The sequence below is a fragment of the Acinonyx jubatus genome, chromosome D2, assembly GCF_027475565.1.
Source record: "Acinonyx jubatus isolate Ajub_Pintada_27869175 chromosome D2, VMU_Ajub_asm_v1.0, whole genome shotgun sequence".
NCBI lineage: Eukaryota > Metazoa > Chordata > Mammalia > Carnivora > Felidae > Acinonyx > Acinonyx jubatus.
This window is the reverse complement of record NC_069393.1, coordinates 76,103,158-76,123,858: the sequence shown is the minus strand read 5'-3', so window position 1 is coordinate 76,123,858 and position 20,701 is coordinate 76,103,158. Positions and strand designations below refer to the sequence as shown.

The 20,701-nt window shown below is 38.1% G+C and overlaps 1 protein-coding gene across 7 annotated transcripts in view; it reads left to right on the top strand.

Moving 5' to 3' along the window:
* ATE1 (arginyltransferase 1) overlaps positions 1-20,701 on the top strand; it is a 156,085-nt gene that overhangs the window by 1,786 nt on the left and 133,598 nt on the right. For 3 of the 7 annotated variants that reach the window (XM_053207345.1, XM_027063268.2, XM_027063272.2), the window contains exons 2-8: positions 1,354-1,417; positions 4,225-4,287; positions 8,266-8,369; positions 10,082-10,336; positions 15,852-16,084; positions 18,121-18,249; positions 19,158-19,286. In XM_053207345.1, coding sequence (XP_053063320.1) covers positions 1,354-1,417; positions 4,225-4,287; positions 8,266-8,369; positions 10,082-10,336; positions 15,852-16,084; positions 18,121-18,249; positions 19,158-19,286 — 977 coding nt within the window. The remainder of the gene's footprint in view (positions 1-1,353; positions 1,418-4,224; positions 4,288-8,265; positions 8,370-10,081; positions 10,337-15,851; positions 16,085-18,120; positions 18,250-19,157; positions 19,287-20,701) is intronic. The other 4 variants (XM_027063273.2, XM_027063270.2, XM_027063274.2 and 1 more) reach the window with 2 other exon arrangements.

Sequence of the window (20,701 nt, the reverse complement as noted above, 5' to 3'; positions counted from 1 at the left end):
AAAACCCAGGGGGAAACACACCAAATGGTGGCAGTGATTGCTTTCGGGTATTAGAGATTTCCTCCTCATCCTTTTCAGAATTTGGTATTCTGACTATAGTATGTGTGTAATAAGCACTTTATATTGTGTGTTTAAAATTAACATATTCATAGATTCTTCATTATTTTCCCAGTAACTTTAATAAGAGGAAGTTGATTAATATAGATGTCCTTTGTTTAAATTTCTGTGGAAGGAATCAGTTTTCAGCCTTTTCACTTAAAGAGACACCTGTAAATTTCCATCGTATTTATTTTAGTTCTGATGATAATCTTTACTATAGGGCATAGCACCTATTAAGTAGGTTTTATTATTCCTATTTTTATAGATGATGAAATTGAGGCTCATAAAGTAATTCAGTGTTAATGAGCACCTGCAAGGCTTCTGGACATTTCTGTTTCTTAATACAACCTGTGCTATCAAGCGTACCTCTGTGTTTGCATACTTCTTTTTAAAATATTTTTTTAATATTTATTTATTTTTGAGAGCGACAGAGACAGAGTGCAAGCAGGGGAGGAACCCGGGGGGGGGGAGGGGGGAACAACACAGATTCTGAAGCAGGCTCCAGGCTGTCAGCACAGAACCCGATGTGGGGCTCAAACCACGAATCGTGAGATCGTGACCTGAGCCAAAGTCGGACGCTCAACCAACTGAGCCACCCAGGCACCCCTGTCTTTACATACTTTTGATGCAGTTTGCTGTTTACGAGAGAAACATTTATTTTTCTATTAACGTTAATTCAGATATACCTTTTAATGTTTTTTCATGGTTGCATCATTAATTATTCCATCATACTGATAATGTCCTCTGTAATCACTTTTTTGTTCCTGGGCATTTCGATTGCTTTCAGTTTTTATACTTAAGGAATACTGCTGTATACTTTTGTTCTATTTTCAACGTCCAAGACTATGCTAAAAACATAACAATGAGAATTAAATGCATAAGAAAACATTTGCTTTCCAATTCTTTGGAGGGGACCAGCTTATTAAATTATCGGGGATATTATTATGGTTAAAGGTGTTGTGTAATCTGATCTCAGGGAGGACCTTAAATTTACGATGTCAAAGAGACTATAGAGTAATTCGGAATTAAATGTAATCACTTTGATTTGTTTGATTTTTAAGATTAAGGTAAATAATTTTTTTCATTTGTTGTGTGTTATGTCACATAGTGTGAAGTATGTGCAAACTTTCATTTTTCCAGTGTGAGCTAGATTTTTTTTTTTGCTTCAATATTCACATTTAGAAAATGCTTTGAATTAAAAAAAAAAGTTCAACCTGCTATGATTAACTTGGTACATGGCACTTACTTTTTCAGGCATGTGGGCACACTCCATGACCGTACAGGATTATCAGGATCTCATAGACCGAGGATGGCGGAGGTAAAGCTCCTTCATACAAAAATGCTTCTCTTATTACTCAGGTTCTTCTTATAACTAGAAAATGTTGTTTGCCTGTGAAATGTTTTCCTATTGTTGGAAAAAGATTTAAGACATTTTTTTAAATGTTTATTCGTTTTTGAGAGAGGGAAAGACAGAGTGTGAGTGGGGGAGGGGCAGAGAGCGAGGGAGACACAGAATCCAAAGCGGGCTCTGGGCTCTGAGCTGTCAGCACAGGGCCCGATGTGAGTCTCCATCTCACGAGCCGTGAGATCATGACCCGAGCCGAAGTCAGACGCTTAACCGACTGAGCCACCCAGGTGCCCCAAGACGTTTTTAAATTATATTTCTTTATGTAGTGATTCCGCTGTCTCTTCTTTTAAAGGCATTTATTAGGAGCACCTGGGTAGCTCAGTCCGTTAAGCATCCGACTCTTGATTTTGGCTCAGGTCATGATCTTCCAGTTGTGGGATTGAGTCCTGTGTCGGGCTTTGCACAGTCAGCGAGGAGCCTCCTTGGAATTCTCTCTCTCCCTCTTTCTGCCCCTCCCCCTGGTGCACATGCTCTCTTTCTCTCCAAAATAAACAAACATTAAAGAAAGATGTTCATTAGGAGAACTTCAAGCCTACATAAATGTAGAGAGTATGTTCTAATGAACTTGATGTAGCTATCAGCAGGCTTCGGCGGTTGTTAAGGTTTGTTTTGCCAGTCTTGTTTCGTCAAATCTCCTTGCTCCCTGTGGTGGTGTGAATGTTCGTGTGTCATCCCTCATAACCCCCAAGTACATCTTTTCAATCCTAACCCCCGAGATGATGGTATTGGGAAGTGGGCCTTTGGGAGGTGATTAGGTCAGAGGGTGGGACCCTCACGAATGGGATTTGTGCCCTTGTAAAAGAGACCCCAGAGAGTTCCCTTTCTTGCCCCTTCTGCCATGTGAGGTTACAACAAATATATGAACCGGGAAGCTTGTCTTCATCAGACATTAAATATGCCAACACCCTTGATCTTGGACTTCCCAGCCTCCAGAACTATGAGGAATACGTTGTTGTGTTTATAAGCAACTCCCTCTGTGGTATATTGTTATAGCAGCTTGAACCAGCTAAGGTGCTCCCTCCTCCTCCACAAAATAATTTAAAGCAATTTAGGTATCCTGTCAATACACCTATAATTGACACGTTTCTAAGAGAGGATTCTTGTTTCCTTTTTAATGTATTTATAATACCGTTGTCATACTTTACAAAATTAATAATTCCTTGATGTCATCTGTTACTTAGTTTTGATTCGGTTTTTACTAGTTTCAAAAATGCCCCTTTTTTATAGTTGGTTTGTTTGAATCAGAATTCCATTAAGGTTTACACATTGCCTTTGACGGCTAAGATTTTTTGGTAATTATTTTTATATAGACAGTTTTAGAGTATATAAAGTTTTTTGTGTAAATATAAGCAGTGTTAAGGGCCTTGTGCCAATACCACCCAAAAGATATGGGATTGAGCGCAACAAATGAAACTTCATAGCTTTCTTTAAACTTAACCATGAGACGCAGAAAGCAGATCTGGGCCAGATGTTGAAGGGTTTTGTAAGCCATGATGAGGCACTTCTCTTTTTTTTAAGGTGGAAGGGGAGCCATTGAAAGCTTTTATGTCAGAAGTGTGATGGAATTTGTGCTTTGGAAACGACCATTTAGATCGTAGAGAGGGATTTGAGGGGGTGGTTCTTGAAGGCAGAAAGACCGGTTCTAAAGATCACTGTAGGGTCCAGATCGGAAATCGTCATCTCACGATGATGCCGTCATCATCCGTGGCTGTAGGTTAGAAGATAGACGAAAGGGGATGGATACAAGGTACAGTTTAGAAGTAGAAAGCTTGCTGACGGGATATAGAGGTGCCGTAAAGGGAGGAACTGGAGATGACTCCCAGGTTTCTGGCTCAGGAACCGAACCCATGTATGTTTGCTTAGATGGCCGTAACAAAATACCACTGGCTGGGTGTCTTAAACAACAGGAATCCGTATTCTCACAGTACTGGAGGCTGAAATTTCCAAAACCCAGGTGTCTTCGGCTTTCTTTCTTTTCTGGAGACCCTTCCTTGGCTTGTACATTGCTGCCTTCTTGCTGTGGCCTCATGGGGCCCTTTCTCTTTGCATGTATGCCCCTGGTGCCTGGTGTCTCTTTGTATGCCCAGTTTCTTTTTCTGATATGCACACCATTCAGATTGGATTAGGGCTTATGTTAACTGTCATTTTAACTTAATCACCTCTTTAAAGGCCTTCTCTCCAAATATAGTCCCATTCTGAGGTAGTGGGGGTAGGGCTTCAAAATACGAATTTTGAGGGGACAGAATTCAGTCCATAATGTCATGGCTCTGCCATTAACCAAGATCCAGAAGGCCTTGAAAGGATCGGGTTAATTTTGGGCTTCGTGGCCCTAGTGCACGTGGAACCCTCAAGTGTGGATATCCTAGGCTATGACACACGGCAGGGTCCCCACATCCTGAGCAGTTTTCTCTGATTGCCTTTGTGGTATTGAGGATTGGTGGTGGGTTGAGGCCTGGAAGGATGGCAGGTGATGCTAAGAGGGTAACTGAGGTGAAGAGGCTTGGAGTATGTACGTAAAGGTTTAGGAAAGGAAAGGCTGGGCTCTGTCCTTGCTGTGCCAGTGTTGCAAGATTGCTTAGTTCTAAGGAGTAACTACATCTATATGTTTTTATGTTATCGGTCAGATTTTTACCATAATTAATTTTGTGCCCCTGTACTAGTCTGCTTTGGTACATGTGAGAAACGTATGAGACATTAACAACATTTCTCAATTTTAGAAGTGGAAAATATGTGTACAAGCCTGTCATGAATCAAACATGTTGTCCCCAGTACACGATAAGGTAAGAAAGAGGATCTGTCTCGTATAATTTTTTTAGTGGCACCTTGCTTTTTTTTACATGTTAACTTTTGTGCTAGGTAGACATCCTTTATAAAGAAAAGCAAATGAATTGTATCTTTTTTACATACCGATGCTACATTTATACGTCATCAGTAGCTATTAATAATACCGTTTAATGGTTTGGGTGTAAGTATGATATAAAAAAGTATACTATTTAGTAGTCTAGTCAATGATTCTATGACATAGTATGAAAATACCAGCAAATACTCTGATTACTTTTAGGTATCAAATTCTTTATAAAATTTAGCTTAGGGCTTTCCACATTCTAGTGTATTACCAGACGTCGTGCTCATATTCAAACAGTACTGTAGGATCTGTAGAAAGGGGCGGGGGCTGACATTTAATCTGCCACATGTATTCAGAGTTGTTTTCTTCATTGTAAAACTTAAGCTAGAAAGTCTGTTTTCCTACAGTGTTTGCTTAACCAGCAAACCCCAGCATAACATGGAAGGATTTAACCTTCTCAGGTTCTAAAGGTCCTCCTCTTCTCCCCTGTTGTCCTCCTTGCCTTCCTCTTCTTCTGGTAGAAAAAAGAGAAAGCATGTTATCGTTGTTAAGCATTTGAGTACAGTTTCAATGTAAATATATTCTCTAGATAAAAAAAGCAAACATAGTTGTATCCATCATGTTTTGGCTGGTCTTCACACTTCTGTCCTATCTCTTAATTTGTTTTGGGGTTGAAGACTGTTTTGACAATCTGATGAAAAGTTACAGATCCTCTCTGCAACAGAACAAAAGGGAGAGGGGCCTGGAGGCAAGAATACGTAACATTTTGCATATTAATTTTAGGATGACCATAGACTCCCGAAGTTCCACTGATTCCTGGTTAAGAATCCATTCTCTTATCTAACTGGTCATAGGACTGGGCAATAGAGAGAAGAGGTGGCTGTCTGGTTTGGTGACACCGTCTCACTTATACAAAGAATAAAATGACAGAATTGTGCTGTCCTCTTTCAGTTTTAGTGGTTATGAAGCAGTGACATCGTCAAAGGCAGAAGTCCTTTTCCTTCAAATAGCAATTTATTATTGGATTATGGCCAGGATTCTGTTTAAGTCTGGAGCTGATCGGCTTGAATCCTGAGACTCTCTAATCAGAAAATGTCAATTTCAGTGGGTTAAAGAAAAAAGAAAAAGCTTCTATAATTTATTGGGTGCCTCTCAGTGCCAAGCACTGTTCCAGTACATTGATTGCTTTTATGAAAAGGGATTCAATTAACATTGCAAAACAGAATAATTATAAAATGTGATTTTTTGCATGAAATCAAACATTTCCTGAATAGTTACCTCTATACAACTTCGTCATATATGATGACACTATGGAGTCATTTTGCATATTTACTCTTCTGGGTTTTTTTTTTTTTTTTTTTTTTTTTTACTTTGTTGACTACAATAGTTATAATAAGACCTAATGTAAAGGCAAGGTGTTTATAACCTACAGTGTAACTTCTTGTTAGATAGAGGTCGGGGCTGCCCAGTATGTGAGTTTAAATGAGGATGAGCTTCCTTGACTATGATTTTTTTTTTTTTAGTTTTTATTTTTATGTAGAATTATATGCTAATAATTAAAAAATCAAACATTCCATAAAATGTATTTTGCAGAATTGCAGTCCCCTGAGCCTTCTCGTTTCCTCTTGCCCAGTACAGTGCACACTCAAATTTTTTAATGGATTCTTTTGTTTTTCCTTCTTTCTACCTTTACTTGAGATGCTTATATAACTATATATCCTTATCTTTGGGTTTTTCTCATTATCTCTGTGTTTCTCTCTTTCAGAAATAAGGATTCAACTTTATTTTTTCTCACTATCTCTGGGTTTCTGTCTCTGAAAGATAAGGACTTAACTTTATTTCATCCCTGTTCCCTTGTCACATTCAAGCTCCTTTTTGTCCTTATTGTCAACTTCCCAGCCTAGAAGTAGTGTAATTTTAAATAGGTGTAATCCCTTTGTTATGACCTATAAATACGCTTTACAGTTGAGTCATGTAGCGTGCTATGATTTTTCTTTCCTGTACGAGTTTTTGCTTTCCGTGGAATTGATAATTGTCTTCTGTGTTCACATCACCTTTTACGTACCCATCACCAGTTGATTTAGAAATGCTTCCACAGTAGTGTAAATGTCGTCTTGGTACTTCCAGATGCTTCAGGTACTCTATTGCTTTTATGTTCTCGATGAATATCTCTGTGTTGTCTTCTGACATGCTCTGATCTGGACAAGTTGTCTCTACAACTCCTGCATCACTGTCACCCTGGGATCTCTTTTTACTGCCATCGTGGGGATTCTCTTTGGATTTCTTGCTGGATCCCGTGTCTCCTATTTCCTGACCTCTCTTTCTTGGATTATTTCCTCATTTTCGTGAAGCACGTTTAATAGCTTTCTGAGGAAGAGTGCACGAGAAGTACTTTTTAGACATTGTACATTTGAAAATGTTTTAATTCTCTACTCGAACTTATAGTTTGGCTGGGATATAGAAGTGTAGATGGGAAATAATTTTGCTTTAAAATTTTGAAGGCTTTGCTCCATTGTCTTACTGCTATTAAGTCAGGTAGTCTTCTGATCCCTGTTCCTTTGTGCAGAATGTTCTTTCTTTGGGGAAGGATTTTTTGTTCCCTGTGTTCTGATGTTTTCTGTTTGGCAGTGTCTGTTTGCATCCATTACACATGGACTTATGTGGCCCTTCTTACCTGGGACCTCCTCCCACCATTATTGTTCACTTCACGGACATTTTCTTTATTTTGTTGGTCTTCTTCCCTCCATTTTCTTTCTTCTATTCCATTATAACTGCTGATAATGTTTTTATTCAGTTATTGAACTTAAACATTAATTTCAAAATAATTAAAAATTAGAGTGATCCTCTAATTTTTTTTCTCTTCAGTTTTCCATCCCTTTTGCTGTATCTTTTGGAAGATTTCCTCAACTTTATTTTCCAAGTCTTGTTTAAATTTTAACTTTTTCTGTTATACTTTTTCTTCTGGGAGATTTTTCTTTTTGGACACTCTCTATTGTTTTGTAACCTCCCATTGTTGTGTGGCTGTAATAGCCAAAGAGAAATAAGAGAGTGTTCTGAGGATATTTTTATTTTTGGGGCTCTCTCCTTCCTCTGTACTCTGTGTCTTCCTAGTTACCTTCTCCAGTGTTTTTGGCAACGTGTCTTTGTAGAGTTTCTCTCCAAGTATCTGGTGATTCTCACTTTACAGTGGAGAGTGCCTGAGGACAGTATCTTGGGGTCTGATCACATTCTGGAGAGAAAGTGCCAGGTTTTGTGGCTGGGTTGGGGAAGTGGCTTGGAAGTCTCAACATTCAGGATTTAGACTTTAGACTTCCTTTTTCTAGTCCAGTTCCATTGCTTTCCACTGTGCTTGTATCCTCATGTAGGAGGCCCTGTTTTTTTGTTTTTGTTTTTGTTTTTTTCTAAGTTTGCAACTTTCTTCTGGGTTGTGTAGGGAGTTGTGTGGGGAGGAGTGGGGAGGGCATCAGACATCTAACTGCTTCCAAAACAGACTTTCAAGAGATTTTCTATTTTTAGACCCGCCTTCACACTTATCTCCTGAGGTATCAGGTATCTAAAACTTTTAGGGGTAATGTAGAGAGAATTGGTTGTCTTTCTGGCTTTTCAACACTCTTGGCTTAGGATTTAACATTCTTTGGTCTACGAAGTCAGTTACTACTTATACCTGTGCTATCCAGCTTCCGACATTTCTCTTTTTTTTTCCCCAGTGATTCATGTCTTTTTCTTTTTTTCTAATTCCTTAACGTAGTTTTTTAGTGAGATTTGGGGTGGGATTAGAGGCTACATCAAGCCCTGTCTTTACCCAGAAATCCCAGGCATGAAGTTTGCCTCACTGTACTAGATACTATCCAGAACTCATTTTATTTCTTCATGGTTTGAGTTCACTTTTTAAATATTTGTTTTGCTTTCCTAGGTGCCGACCTTTACAGTTTCAGCCATCAAAATCACACAAGAAGGTTTTGAAAAAAATGTTGAAATTTCTGGCCAAAGGGGAAATTTCCAAAGGAAATTATGAGGGTAAGATGAGATTGGGTCTAAAAACTCTTTATATTGATGTTGATTTCCAAGGTTCTCCCTTCTGGCTCTTTCTGAAGTAGGGATAGTGCTGCTGGTACTGTTGCCATTGGCCTGAAGGTCAAGGGTATGAGGAATGTCTGTCAGGGAAAGGGAAAATGTAGGAAAGTTTTACAGCTCTTGTGATTTCCTGGAGTTTATTAGAGCTTAAGCTTTCACAGTACTTTGACAACTTGGTCCTAATAATACCTTGTGAAGTACAGAGAAAGTGGTAGAATGTCTGAGAAACAGATGCTTAGGTACCCTTTGCACAAGACTACACAACCACTTTGATTGCTGAGTGAGGCCCAGGTTTTCTTTGAGGAAGCCCTTCAGTAAATCATTATATTGCCTGAAATTTTCTTTTTTGTATGATAAACTTTGAATTGTGAGTCCATTTCCTAAAAGAAATTAACTTTGGTTTACAGATACTTCCTTTTTCAGTTGTTTCAGTATCTTGTCTTTTCTTTTTTAAAAGTTTTTCTCTAGGCCATGCCTAATCGATGAGCATAATAATTGGGAATGCCAGCTGTTGTTAGAGCTCTTTCTCACATCTGCCCTAGGAAGTGTCCAACCCTGGGAGCCTTCCTCACTTTTAACTTGTTAACTTTTAACTTGTTAACTTGTTAACACTTTTAGCTTGTTAATACATCCCCAAGTATGTTTTCAGTGCCCACAATGTGCCAGTCCCTGTTTTAAGCACTGGCGATACAGTGGCCAGCAGGCCAGGGAAGTTCTTCGCCCTTGGACACTGTCCTTAACGGATTAAAACTCAGGACATCATGGAGCAGACTTGGCAGAGCTGTGGGCAACAAAAAAGCCTGGAAGGCTTACAGGGTCTAGAGGTTCAGGGACAAGTGGGCATTGGGGACATCAGAACTTTGGTACAGCTCTGATTAGTATTGTCTGTACACGGTCTTAAAAACTAAATACATTTTGTTGGTTGGTCAAAAAGTTATTTCAGTGGCTGAAAATCATGTTCTGAGTTTCAAAAATTAATATTCAGATAAGCCTTGAGGTGCCTTCCATTTGTAAATTGATGATTGCCTGTCTTTATACATAGCTTTTACATTTGGTTCTGTATTTGCCTTGTTACAGACTTCTAAATTATGTATGTTTGTAACTTAGAGGAGCGACGTACTCATTAGAGTAGAAGGGTAAATAGCTATAAGAAAAAGACACCAGCATGCAATGACTAACAAATGCTAGAAGTCTGTTTGTTTCCTAGTGTGACAGCCCATTGTGGGTGTTTCACATTAGCCTACAGTCTGCTCTGCCCCCCCCCCCCCCAGCCATTCTGGGACTCCCTTCAACATGTAGTTTCCAAGCTCACGCTGGTTTTTACTAATCCAGTCAGTGGGGAGAGGAGGGGTGGAAGTTCAGGGTTACAAATTATCTTTAGAAACAAGTGAGGCCAAGTTGAACCTATCAGTTTTGGTTCTGTTCCACTGGTGGGAACTTGGTCACAACTTGCAGACGGACTGGGGTGCATTCCCTTGCTTGGGTGCCACAGTCTTAACTACAGCCCTGTTACTTTGGAAGGTGGGAGAATGGACCTGATGCACACACCGTAGTCTCGACCACATCAGAAAAAAGGGGCGTTTTGTTTTTACTACGTGTATCTTAATTGCGTCAGATGGCATGGCTGATAGACTTTGATTTTTTCTGATTTGTAGATGATCCTATGGAGCCCACCATGGAGGACACCGTTGCTGGTGACTTTGGATTAATAAATAAATTGGATATACAGTGTGACCTTAAAACGCTCAGCGGTGACCTCACAGAGAGCTTTGACAGTGAAGAAAAGAAGAAAGGAAAAAGCCCAAAGAAGGGAGAATCTAATGAATTCATTCAGTCACAAGATATAGAGGAGAAGTTGGGCTCTGGTGAGCCATCACATCCGGTTAAAATGCCCATGGCTCCTAAGCCAGGTAGGGCAAGTTTGCTCTGTGGCCTTTTTAAAGTCCTGGTGATTTTCTTTGTGCTTGGAACATTGTAGCCCTTGGGCTCTCTCATCAGCTAAAAATATGAGTTATATGAAATCTGTAAAATCCCTGTTTTGTACAACTTATTATTGCCTGGATTTAGATGGACAAATCACATATTTGAAAAACTGCTATTTTTAAAAAGCCTGAAATAATAGTTTCATTATCTCCCAATACACATATTTTTAAAGAGTGCCATTTCTTACTACCCTAGGAACTTAGAGTTTGAGAATCGCATTTTTATCTGCGCAAGGATGTGGTGCTAAACATTTTTATTTTTGGTGTGAAGTAAGACAAAGTAAATTTTAGGTATTATGTTCAAAGTACAGACATTATAAAGGTCTTTAGTTTATTATTAGATTTCTTTATGTAATCATAATGAATTTTAGTTTAAAAATTTCCAGATTTTGATATTTTACTTCACCTTTAGTAAGGTCAGATTTTTTTCTGTATTTTCACTTGTAAAATACTTAGGTTTTAAAATTTTATCCAACTTTAAATGGGTTTATTTGTGTGTGTGTGCATGTGTTTGTATGATTTTTAAATTTTTCTTTTTTCTGTATTTACTTTTAAAAATGTTTATTTTTTTAAATGTTCATTTATTTTTTTAATTTGTCGGCGGGGGGGGGGGGGGGCAGAAAGAGAAAGAGAATCCCCAAGCAGGCTCCGCACTGTCAGTGCAGAGCCCCATGCGGGGCTCAGTCTCACAAACTGTGAGATCATGACCTGAGCTGAAATCAGGACTCAGATGCTTAACCAACTGAACCACCCAGGCACCCCTGTGTGATTAAAAAAATTTTTTTTTAACGTTTATTTATTTTTGAGAGACAGAGATAGGGCGCCAGCAGGGAAGGGACAGAGAGAGGAGACATAGAATCCAAAGCAGGCTCCAGGCTCTGAGCAAGCTGTCAGCACAGAGCCCCATGTGGGGCTCGAACCCACAAACCGTGAGATCATGACCTGAGCTGAAGTCGGATGCTTAACTGACTGAGCTACCCAGGCACCCCACCCCCTGTATGATTTAAAAAAAAAAAATTATTTCATAAAATGTCAATTTAGATGTTTGTGTTTCAGTTCCTGAATTCTTATATTTATTTATACAGAATGATCCAAAGGAGAGATTTTTATTACTATTACAGTTTTTCTTGTCTAAATCATATTAATGCACAGAAAACTTTGTTTTGGATTTTTTTTAGACCTCTATTTATTTTGGCAGGGGTAGAGAGAGTGCAAGTGGGGCAGAGATGGAGACCGAGGATCTGATGCAGGCTCTGCATAGACATCAGAGAGCCTGATGCAGGGCTTGAACTCATGAAACATGAGATCATGACCTGAGCCGAAGTTGGATGCTTATCCAACTGAGCCACCCAGGTGCCCCATTTTGCGTTTTTTTTGAATAGGTATTTTCACACAAGGCTTTCATGGCATTTCATTGGATGTCAACCTGAGATTTCATCCTAACTAGTAAGAATAGTCCAATAAAATATTCTGAATGGTTTAGATAAATTTCTTACATCTCTTACTGTCTTAGGTGATAGGGCCAGTTCTTTTACTATTTCAGTTGTTTATTATAAAAATTACAGTTTATTACATTTTTAAACACTTCATTTTGCATCTCTATAAGATTAGAACTTTCAGATACATACTCACAATAGCATTATTACACCTAAGTAAAATTCCGTAATGATACTGAATATTCAGTGTTAAAGTTTCCAGTTTTTAAGTATTTGTTTGCATCAGGATCCAAATATGGCCACATATTGCAGTTGGTTGCTATAGTTAAAAAATCTCAGTAGATCTTTCATTACTCCAACCTTTTTATTTGCACTTTATTTGTTGAAGAAACTGGGTTGTTTGACCTGGGTTATTTGACCGACAGTTACATCTACAGTGCAGTTTAACATGTTGCTGTACCTGCCTGTAAATTGATAGTTGGATGTAGAGCCTTGATCAGATTCAAGATTAAATTGTTTGTTTTGTTTTGTTTTTTGTCTTTTGGCATTTTGGTTTTCTTTTGCCTTTTTGGAGAGGGAGAAGTCTTCATCAGATTGGAGTTCCAGTTATTTATTTGAGGATGGGTAAGGTTAGTTCACGGGTGGTGGGATGTTCTTTCAGGAGACACATAATGTCCGGGTGCCTCTCTTTCTGTTAATGCTAGTAGCTGTGGACCAATGCTCAATGCCTAAATCCGTTTATCCATTAGATATTTTAAGTCTGTAATTCATTTTTCATTTACTAACTGGATACTTCCATAAACAGAACCTTCTCCTCATCTGCTTGTCTCCCATAAGAACTCCCAGCAAAGGCAAGAGGAATTCTTGATTCTTTCATTTTGTGTCATCCATTTTACAAAATAACCTCTTCTAACAGTGAGTTTTAAACACATTTGCCGTGTTTTAATTCTTTGCTCCTGTGGGAGTTTCTCTAAGTTGTCTTCTGGTTTGTTTGATAAAATGTTGGTAGTCTTAGCAGCTTTCTATGACATGATGCTCCTGGATCGTCTTGTACAGCCATTTCCCCAAGAAGCCCTGGTTTCTTTTAGTGGAAAATGGCATTTGAAGATCACCGACTAGACCAGAGGTGACCACTATTGTTACTGGCTTGGTTATTGTTTTCTAGGCTTTTTCCATGAACAGACTTAATAGGTCGTGTGGTCATATTGATATTTCCAATTCAAATTCAGGACTGTTAGTATTTTTACGTGTTTGTTTGCTTGTTTGACATTGGATCTTCTTTCTTCCACACTTAGAAACCTTGCTCTCAAGGACACGGAGAAGAGTAGAATTAGAATATCACAGTTACCCATTTGCTTTACCCTACATTACACAACAGTTTTATAATAACAAAACTAACTTCTTCAGCAGTATGATTACTGGAACATTAAAAAAAGTTTGCACTTATTTTCCTTTTATATTTTTCAATAAAAATGTGAGATTATTTTAAAGTGTAGGAGGCTTTGGATTTTGTCTAGAAACACACATTTCCATTTTATTTACAAAATATTAGAGGTATATTTCCTGAAACTTAATTAGGAATTATGCGGGTCTACTGAACTCTTTTCAAAACTCTTGGGACTAATTTAGGATCCTTGAGTGGTTTGAACATCTGTGGGTGCTGGGTTGGTACGGTGCAGTGATTTTATATTGATCTGTTTCTGTTCCATTGAAGGAACTTCTTGCTTTGGGGAGATCTTTAGTCCCATAAATAAGCTGAAATCCTAATTTACTATCCTCTGCAGTTCATATCATGATAGTACATACGTGTAGAGTAAAACAACCACAAGAAGGATTGCTTAGTCCAATGAATCAGTTAATGCAAAGCTGACATAGGTGATCTTTCATAAAAATGGTGAAAACTTCTTTCTCAGTTCACTCTAGAGAATGTCATTTTGAGTAACTATTAGAAAATGCAGGATTCTTTTCTGCCTTATTACCATTTATGGAAATGCCTAAATAGGTGAACCATTGTAGGAATTGGTGATGCATATAATAGCTAATAATAATAGAAGACCCCAGTTAAATAGTAGGTATTGTTCTATGAGCTACACATGTATTAACTCATTTAATTCTCATGGAACTCCAAAGGTAAGACTGGTTATTGTCTTCCTTGTATAGACAAGTAATGTTGCCTAAAGTCAGCTAGCCGAGAGAGAGGGATGACCTCTTGCGGCCCATGTCAGAGTGTATGCTCTTAACCAAATGCTGTTGTGCCTCTGTGAACAAATTTGAGGAAGACACATTCCCTGGCCAAAGAAAATTAATTCTCTAAGGCAGTAATGGTTAATTATAGAGTCAAGTCTTTTGTTGCCTGGTTGTTAAACTTATTCAGAGTCTTCTTTTATGGGTAGATTTTGTTTTTATTTGGAAAACATGTTAATGAAGTCGTAATATGATTTCACTATGAATGAACTATTTTCTCATCAGATTAATTTTTTTTGACCAGCTCTTGGTCTCTAGCAAGTCTCTTAACACACTGAGTCTTAATTTTCTTTTCTATAAAATTAAACTTGCTGGTCTTGTAAAACTTCCTATTGCTTACTTTTATATGATTTGTAAATATGTGTTTTAGGAACTTAAAGTAGCATTTTTCTTTATTTTGTTAATAGCTGAAAAATTTACAATGGTATGTTCATCGTTAGAGAATTTGAAGAAAAGAGAACACTGCAAGGAAAAGAGCAAGCAAAGTCCTTTCTTTGACTGTTAACATGGTGGTATATTTCTTTTCAGGCATTTTAATAAATATTTTTTGTGTATCTATTTGTAAATAATTGGAAATCTTTTTTAACCTTGTGTAATGACAAATCCCTGAAAATTTCTGAAGCATTTCTAATGACTTTTTGATATTCTGTTGCTTAGCTGTTTTAAAAATTTGTAGGGGGGGGCCAGTCAGTAGAGCACGTGACTCTTGATCTCAGGGTCATGAGTTCAAGCCCCATGTTGGGTGTGGAGTCTACTTAAGAATGTGAAAATAAAATGAAAATTATATAATTATTCTATTGGGCATTTAAATGATACTGAAGTTTTCAGGTGTGTTCATTATTTGCCTCTAGCTCTTGATTTTCTCAGCACAGAGTCCTTAAAGACAACTTACTGGATGAAAAGGCACTCACTAAAATTTGTGGTTTATTGTAGTTAAAATATTTATTTATTTATTTATTTAAGTTTACTTATTTTGAGAGAGAGTGCACAAGCAAGGGAGGGACAGAGAGAGAGGAAAGAGAGAGAATCCCAGGTAGGCTCTGTACTGCTGGCTCAATCCCAGGGCTCAATCCCATGAACCATGAGATCATGACCGGAGCCGAAATCAAGAGTCAGATGCTTAACCGACTAAGCCACCCAGGCGCCCCTATTTTAGTTAAAAAAATTTTATATCTTTAAGGCCTTTCAGTCTGATACTTGCTCTTTTAATTCAAACAAAAACTGTCATTAACTGAGCTGAGCTAATGAGGCCCCTCAGTTAGATGGAGAGACACAGATCCCTTCAACTAAGCAAGAGTATTTTTTCATTAAAATACCTGCCAGAGTGTTTTCTGGGATCAGTATTCATTTACACCCAGGTCCTAAGCGTTTATTTATGTCACAAGTGCTTTGAGAGAAATGTCCCTCAGAAATGTGCTGGAAACATTCATGTCCTGAAGCAGAAGATAATTGATTATGTTTTTTTCTACTTATAAAGACAGAGAAGTGGATGAATATTAAAAAAAAATTGTTTTTGAATTTTCACCAGTAAAAGCTGCCTGAAAAGTTTCTGTGACTGTTTATTTTCTTTGACAGTTCCTGCTTCTAAGATAAGATTGTAAGATAACTTAGAGCTCTACACCAGAATCTTCTGGAGAATCCACCTACAAAGCTAACCTAACTGTTGAAATGCTTTGGGCCTAATTCTGTAGAATCTTTGAGACTTGAAAAAAACATTTCTTGAGTCAAATGTGAGTGGTCTAATATTTTGAAATTGTTTTTAGGCAAAGGAGCAGATTTGAGTAAGCCTCCCTGTCGAAAAGCAAAGGAAATCCGGAAAGAAAGGAAAAGGTTAAAACTGATGCAGCAGAACCCGGCTGGAGAACTTGAGGGTTTCCAGGCTCAGGGTGAACCACCGTCTTTGTTCCCACCAAAGGCTAATAAATCCAACCAGCCCAAATCGCTCGAAGATTTAATTTTTGAATCTTTACCAGAGAATGCATCACACAAGTTGGAGGTACTTTGGAGGGTGTTTTATTTTATTTTGTTGTTGGTGGGTACTTTATTTATTTTCATTTGAGGTTATACTCACCAGGTGATATTTTGCTGTTTAAATAATGGGAAATTAAAGTGAATTGGAATGGAGTAGCATTTGTGTTTGCTAAGTTAATTGCTACTTGAGAACCCCCCCCCCTTTTTTTAAGATTTAAAATAAATATTTTAGGCAATTTGGCTACTAAAGTTGGGAAAACAGTTCCAGTTTTAGCATGTTACTATGCAGGGGACTCTGGCTTTTTGTATCCCTTGATTGAAATTTAGTAGCGAAAGAGATAAAATATACTATGTAAATTTCATTTTTTGGCAGTTTTGGTTAGATAGTGAAGGAAATCACAGTAGGCAAATCTTTGTTTTTTATCCATTCTAATATTCTGATCTTGACCAAGGCAACAAATTGTATTACATATGCAAGCCAGCAATTAGGAATTAACTAAATAGTACTAAGTTGTACTACTACAGTCCTTTCTCAGTAATTCTCTCAAACCAATATAGGCATAATACGAATACTTTTAGAGTATTCCTATTATTTTTGACTTACATTTCAGATTAAGTGTACATTTTTTGGTATTTGGTATTCATTTTTTTCCCCTAAAACTAACGATAATAATTTTATTCTCATCAGTAACTGGGTAGCCTTTGAATTTATAGCTTAATATTGTCTAAGTGTATCACTAAGGACCTGCTATTAAGAAATTAGCTTTAATGCAATCTAAACCTTAGGATGCTATATATTATTAGACTTAAGTCTTAACTATGTTATAATTCCTTAGCTGTTCTGATTTTGGTATTGACACTTTCTCCTTCCCAAATTAAAAAGAATTGAACCCACTACTTAACGTATTTTAAGAGGAGTCTTTTCTCTTGTGATCATAAATAGTAATGTGTTCAGGGCACCAGGCCCATCTAGCATGTTGTACAGTAGGAGGCTTTTTAATTTTTTAATGTAATGATAGCTAGGATGGGCAGAGATTTTTTTGTCCACTGTATGACCCTCTTTTTTTGGAGAAGAATTACTTCTTATGGCACACATGAAAATTTTCTACTTAGCCTTTTTTATTGCACTCGATTTTCTGTTTTATTATTCTGTTTTGCTTGGTTAGTAAATGGTTGATGTTAAAATAAATCGACTTTACTGTATAATTACGGTTTTTAACTCCTCATTTTACGTATGAGGAAACTAAGGCACAGAGGATACATTTATTTACTTGACCCAAGATGGTGACGTTAAAATTTGAGTAGAAGAAATTTAACTTTAGAATCTTCATTCTTTTTTTTTATTTATTTATTTTTTCAACGTTTTTTATTTTTATTTTTGGGACAGAGAGAGACAGAGCATGAACGGGGGAGGGGCAGAGAGAGAGGGAGACACAGAATCGGAAACAGGCTCCAGGCTCCGAGCCATCAGCCCAGAGCCTGACACGGGGCTCGAACTCACGGACCACGAGATCGTGACCTGGCTGAAGTCGGACGCTTAACCGACTGCGCCACCCAGGCGCCCCTAGAATCTTCATTCTTAACTCTGCCATGAAGTACGAATGCTTTGTGAGGGTTGTCTTTCACCCTTACAAAAAAATTTGTAAATTTAGAGTTAGCAGTGATACATGAAGAGCGTCTAAAAAATGTGTTCACATATTTTTGTCTTTCTGACTGGTTTACTGAAGGTGGGTTGCATGCAGCGAAAAAAGTATTTATTTGTGTTTGTTTCTGGAGTGCCAGAAGCATTCTGCCATTTTACCATAGAGTCCATCTTCTGTGATTTGGTCATAGACCTTAGTCTTCGAATCCTCCGCCTTTTTAATGAGTCTGTAAGTTGGAGAAATCGCTTTTAAAAAAAATTTACTATCTGGTTGATTTTCAGTGTTAAAATACTATCATTGTTTATGCTTTAATATTTGTGTGGAAACATTTGGTTCTTTTTGGGCGGGAGTAACTGTTCTAATGCATGTTCTGTGGAATAAATAATTAATGAACATTGTTTTTTAACTCCTTCTGAAGGTGAGGGTGGTGAGATCATCTCCACCAAGTTCTCAGTTCAAAGCCACATTTCAGGAGTCTTACCAGGTCTATAAACGTTACCAGATGGTTATTCACAAGGATCCACCTGATAAGCCAACTGTGAGCCAGGTCAGCAGGCCAAGTGCAATTTTTTTGTGCAAATGGAACTTTCCCCTCCATTTGATATCATTGTATGAAAACTTGGTTTATTTGTGGTACATTTTATTTGTATTCAATTTGCAGCATATCTGCAATATGATAGGACTGTGGATTAATGGACATTCTGAAAGTGCAAATTTTACCTAGCACGTGTTGAGTGCCCGTCATGTGTAATTTCAGAGTGGAAAGTAACACGTGAAATGAGTTATCTTTATTTGAAGTAACGATGTCTAGATGTATTTATCTAAAAATTAGTAATAAATAGAACTCTAATTTTTATGATAGGCATACTTTGAACAACACGGTTAATATGCTTTATCTGCATGTAAAAGTCACGTATAAACAGAGTTCATAACAGCTAAATTATTCTTTATTGATATACTACCCATACAGGACAGAGTGGAATTAGAAAGTAAGATAGTAGAATTTTTTTTGAGATAATAGAATATTTTAATAGAAGTTCACATATGCTTATCATTTTATAAATCTACTTACCCAAGAAAAATCTGGAAGGGGAAGAATCTTAAAACACTTAATACAAATAGAGGAGACAAAAGTAGTGACCCTTATGAGCAACATTGTGACTCTATGCAGAGAACCACAACAGGTGGAAAGAGTGAAAAAGTAAAAAAAAAAAAAAAAAAAAAAATTTGTCCTGGTCCATATGAGTTAAAAATTTCCTAAGTGTTAGTGTAAAGTTAGTGCTTGAGGCTCTGTGCCAATCAGCACGCTCCAGGGTTCGTTCATTTCATGAAAAATAACAGCGCTGAGCTTTGGAAGTGGATTTGCGGAGATCTTACTCTAGCCTCACCTTCAGAAGCATATCATCAGGTAGAGATGTTTCAATAGCATTTGCTTGTATCTTCCTTGCTCTGAAGGTGAGGTTAGTACCTGTCTCCTTTGAGGACCCAGAGTTCAAGTCGTCCTTCAGCCGGTCATTTTCTCTATATGTCAAGTATCAAATGGCCATACACCAGGACCCGCCCGATGAGTGTGGGAAGACTGAGGTACCTTTTGTTAAACGTTTTTTCCTATCTTGATGAGGCTGTCTGAAGAAGCATAACATCGAACTTTGTTTTGCTGTTTTCTTATTTGTTAAGTAGAGCCGATCATCCTTTTCAGTGTATGTCACTAAACTTTTGTGAAAACAGGTTCTATCTGTGAGTATGTAAGTCCCCCAGGAAGAAGGATAGGTTCTTATTCAGTGTTGTCTCTAAGAACCTAATGTAACATGTTCCCAGTCATCTGGCTAAGTCAGCAAACATCACTGAGTGCTGGTTAGGTGACAGACTGTGTGCCATGGCACAAAGGGGAGAGTCTGTGCCTTTGAGGAGTTGATAATCAAATGGGAAAGATGGGCCAGTGAACAAACCTATGTAAACAAGCCAGTGGAAAACAACGAAATATGTTGAGATTATATGGAACATCATTTAAAGCATTTATTGAGGGCTTATAGTTTCCAGGCTGGAGATACTTAGATGAATGAGAAATTGCATAATTGTCAAAGAGGAGTGGATATATTAGAAGAAAGATGCCAACAGATGTGGAAGAATTAAATTTTGATTTTTTTTTTCGTTTGCTTTTTAATGACACAGACTGTTTTAGCTTAAAAGAGAGGATTAGTAAGACAGGAGTTAATGCTGTAATTTCCCTGAGAGAGGGCTGACTGCCAGGTCTCTTAGAACCTTACCTAGTTGAAGAGTGGTCTGCAAACTAACAGAATCCACCTGGAATGCAGAATCTGGGGTCTCCCTGCAGCCCTGCTGAATTAGAATCTGCATTTTTTTTTTAACATTTATTTATTTTTGAGACAGAGAGACAGCATGAACAGGGAAGGGTCAGAGAAAGAGGGAGACACAGAATCTGAAGCAGGCTCCAGGCTCCGAGCTGTCAGCACAGAGCCCGACGCAGGGCTCGAACCCACAGACCGCGAGATCATGACCTGAGCCGAAGTCGGACGCTTAACCGACTGAGCCACCCAGGCGCCCCTAGAATCTGCATTTTGAATCGGGTCTCCAGGTGATTTGTATGCACCTTCCGGTTAGAGCAGCGCTTCTGTAAGTTCCCTGTTGAGACCTGTAGCTGCCTATGATTGTGTTTACAAACAGTAAGGAAATCTGCCAGGTGCCAGGACACTCCCTTTGATATTCCCAGGGCGTCTTATTCCTTCTGAACATTATTCCTTCCTATTACATTGGAGACCCTGGCTTTGTGCCTGCTTGCTTACCAGGTACAGATGGATGGGCCATAACACAAGGACGTGATCTGATGTGTTTACTTGGTGAAGATTACTTTCCTGGAACTTCACCCACTTAGGCTTTAGGTCTCTGTGGAGTCCAGTCCTGCAGACTAGTCCATTGTTAAAGGCGTTCACAGCCTGATTGGGGCAACAGGTGGGTAAGCAGGTCCAGTGCCATTAGGG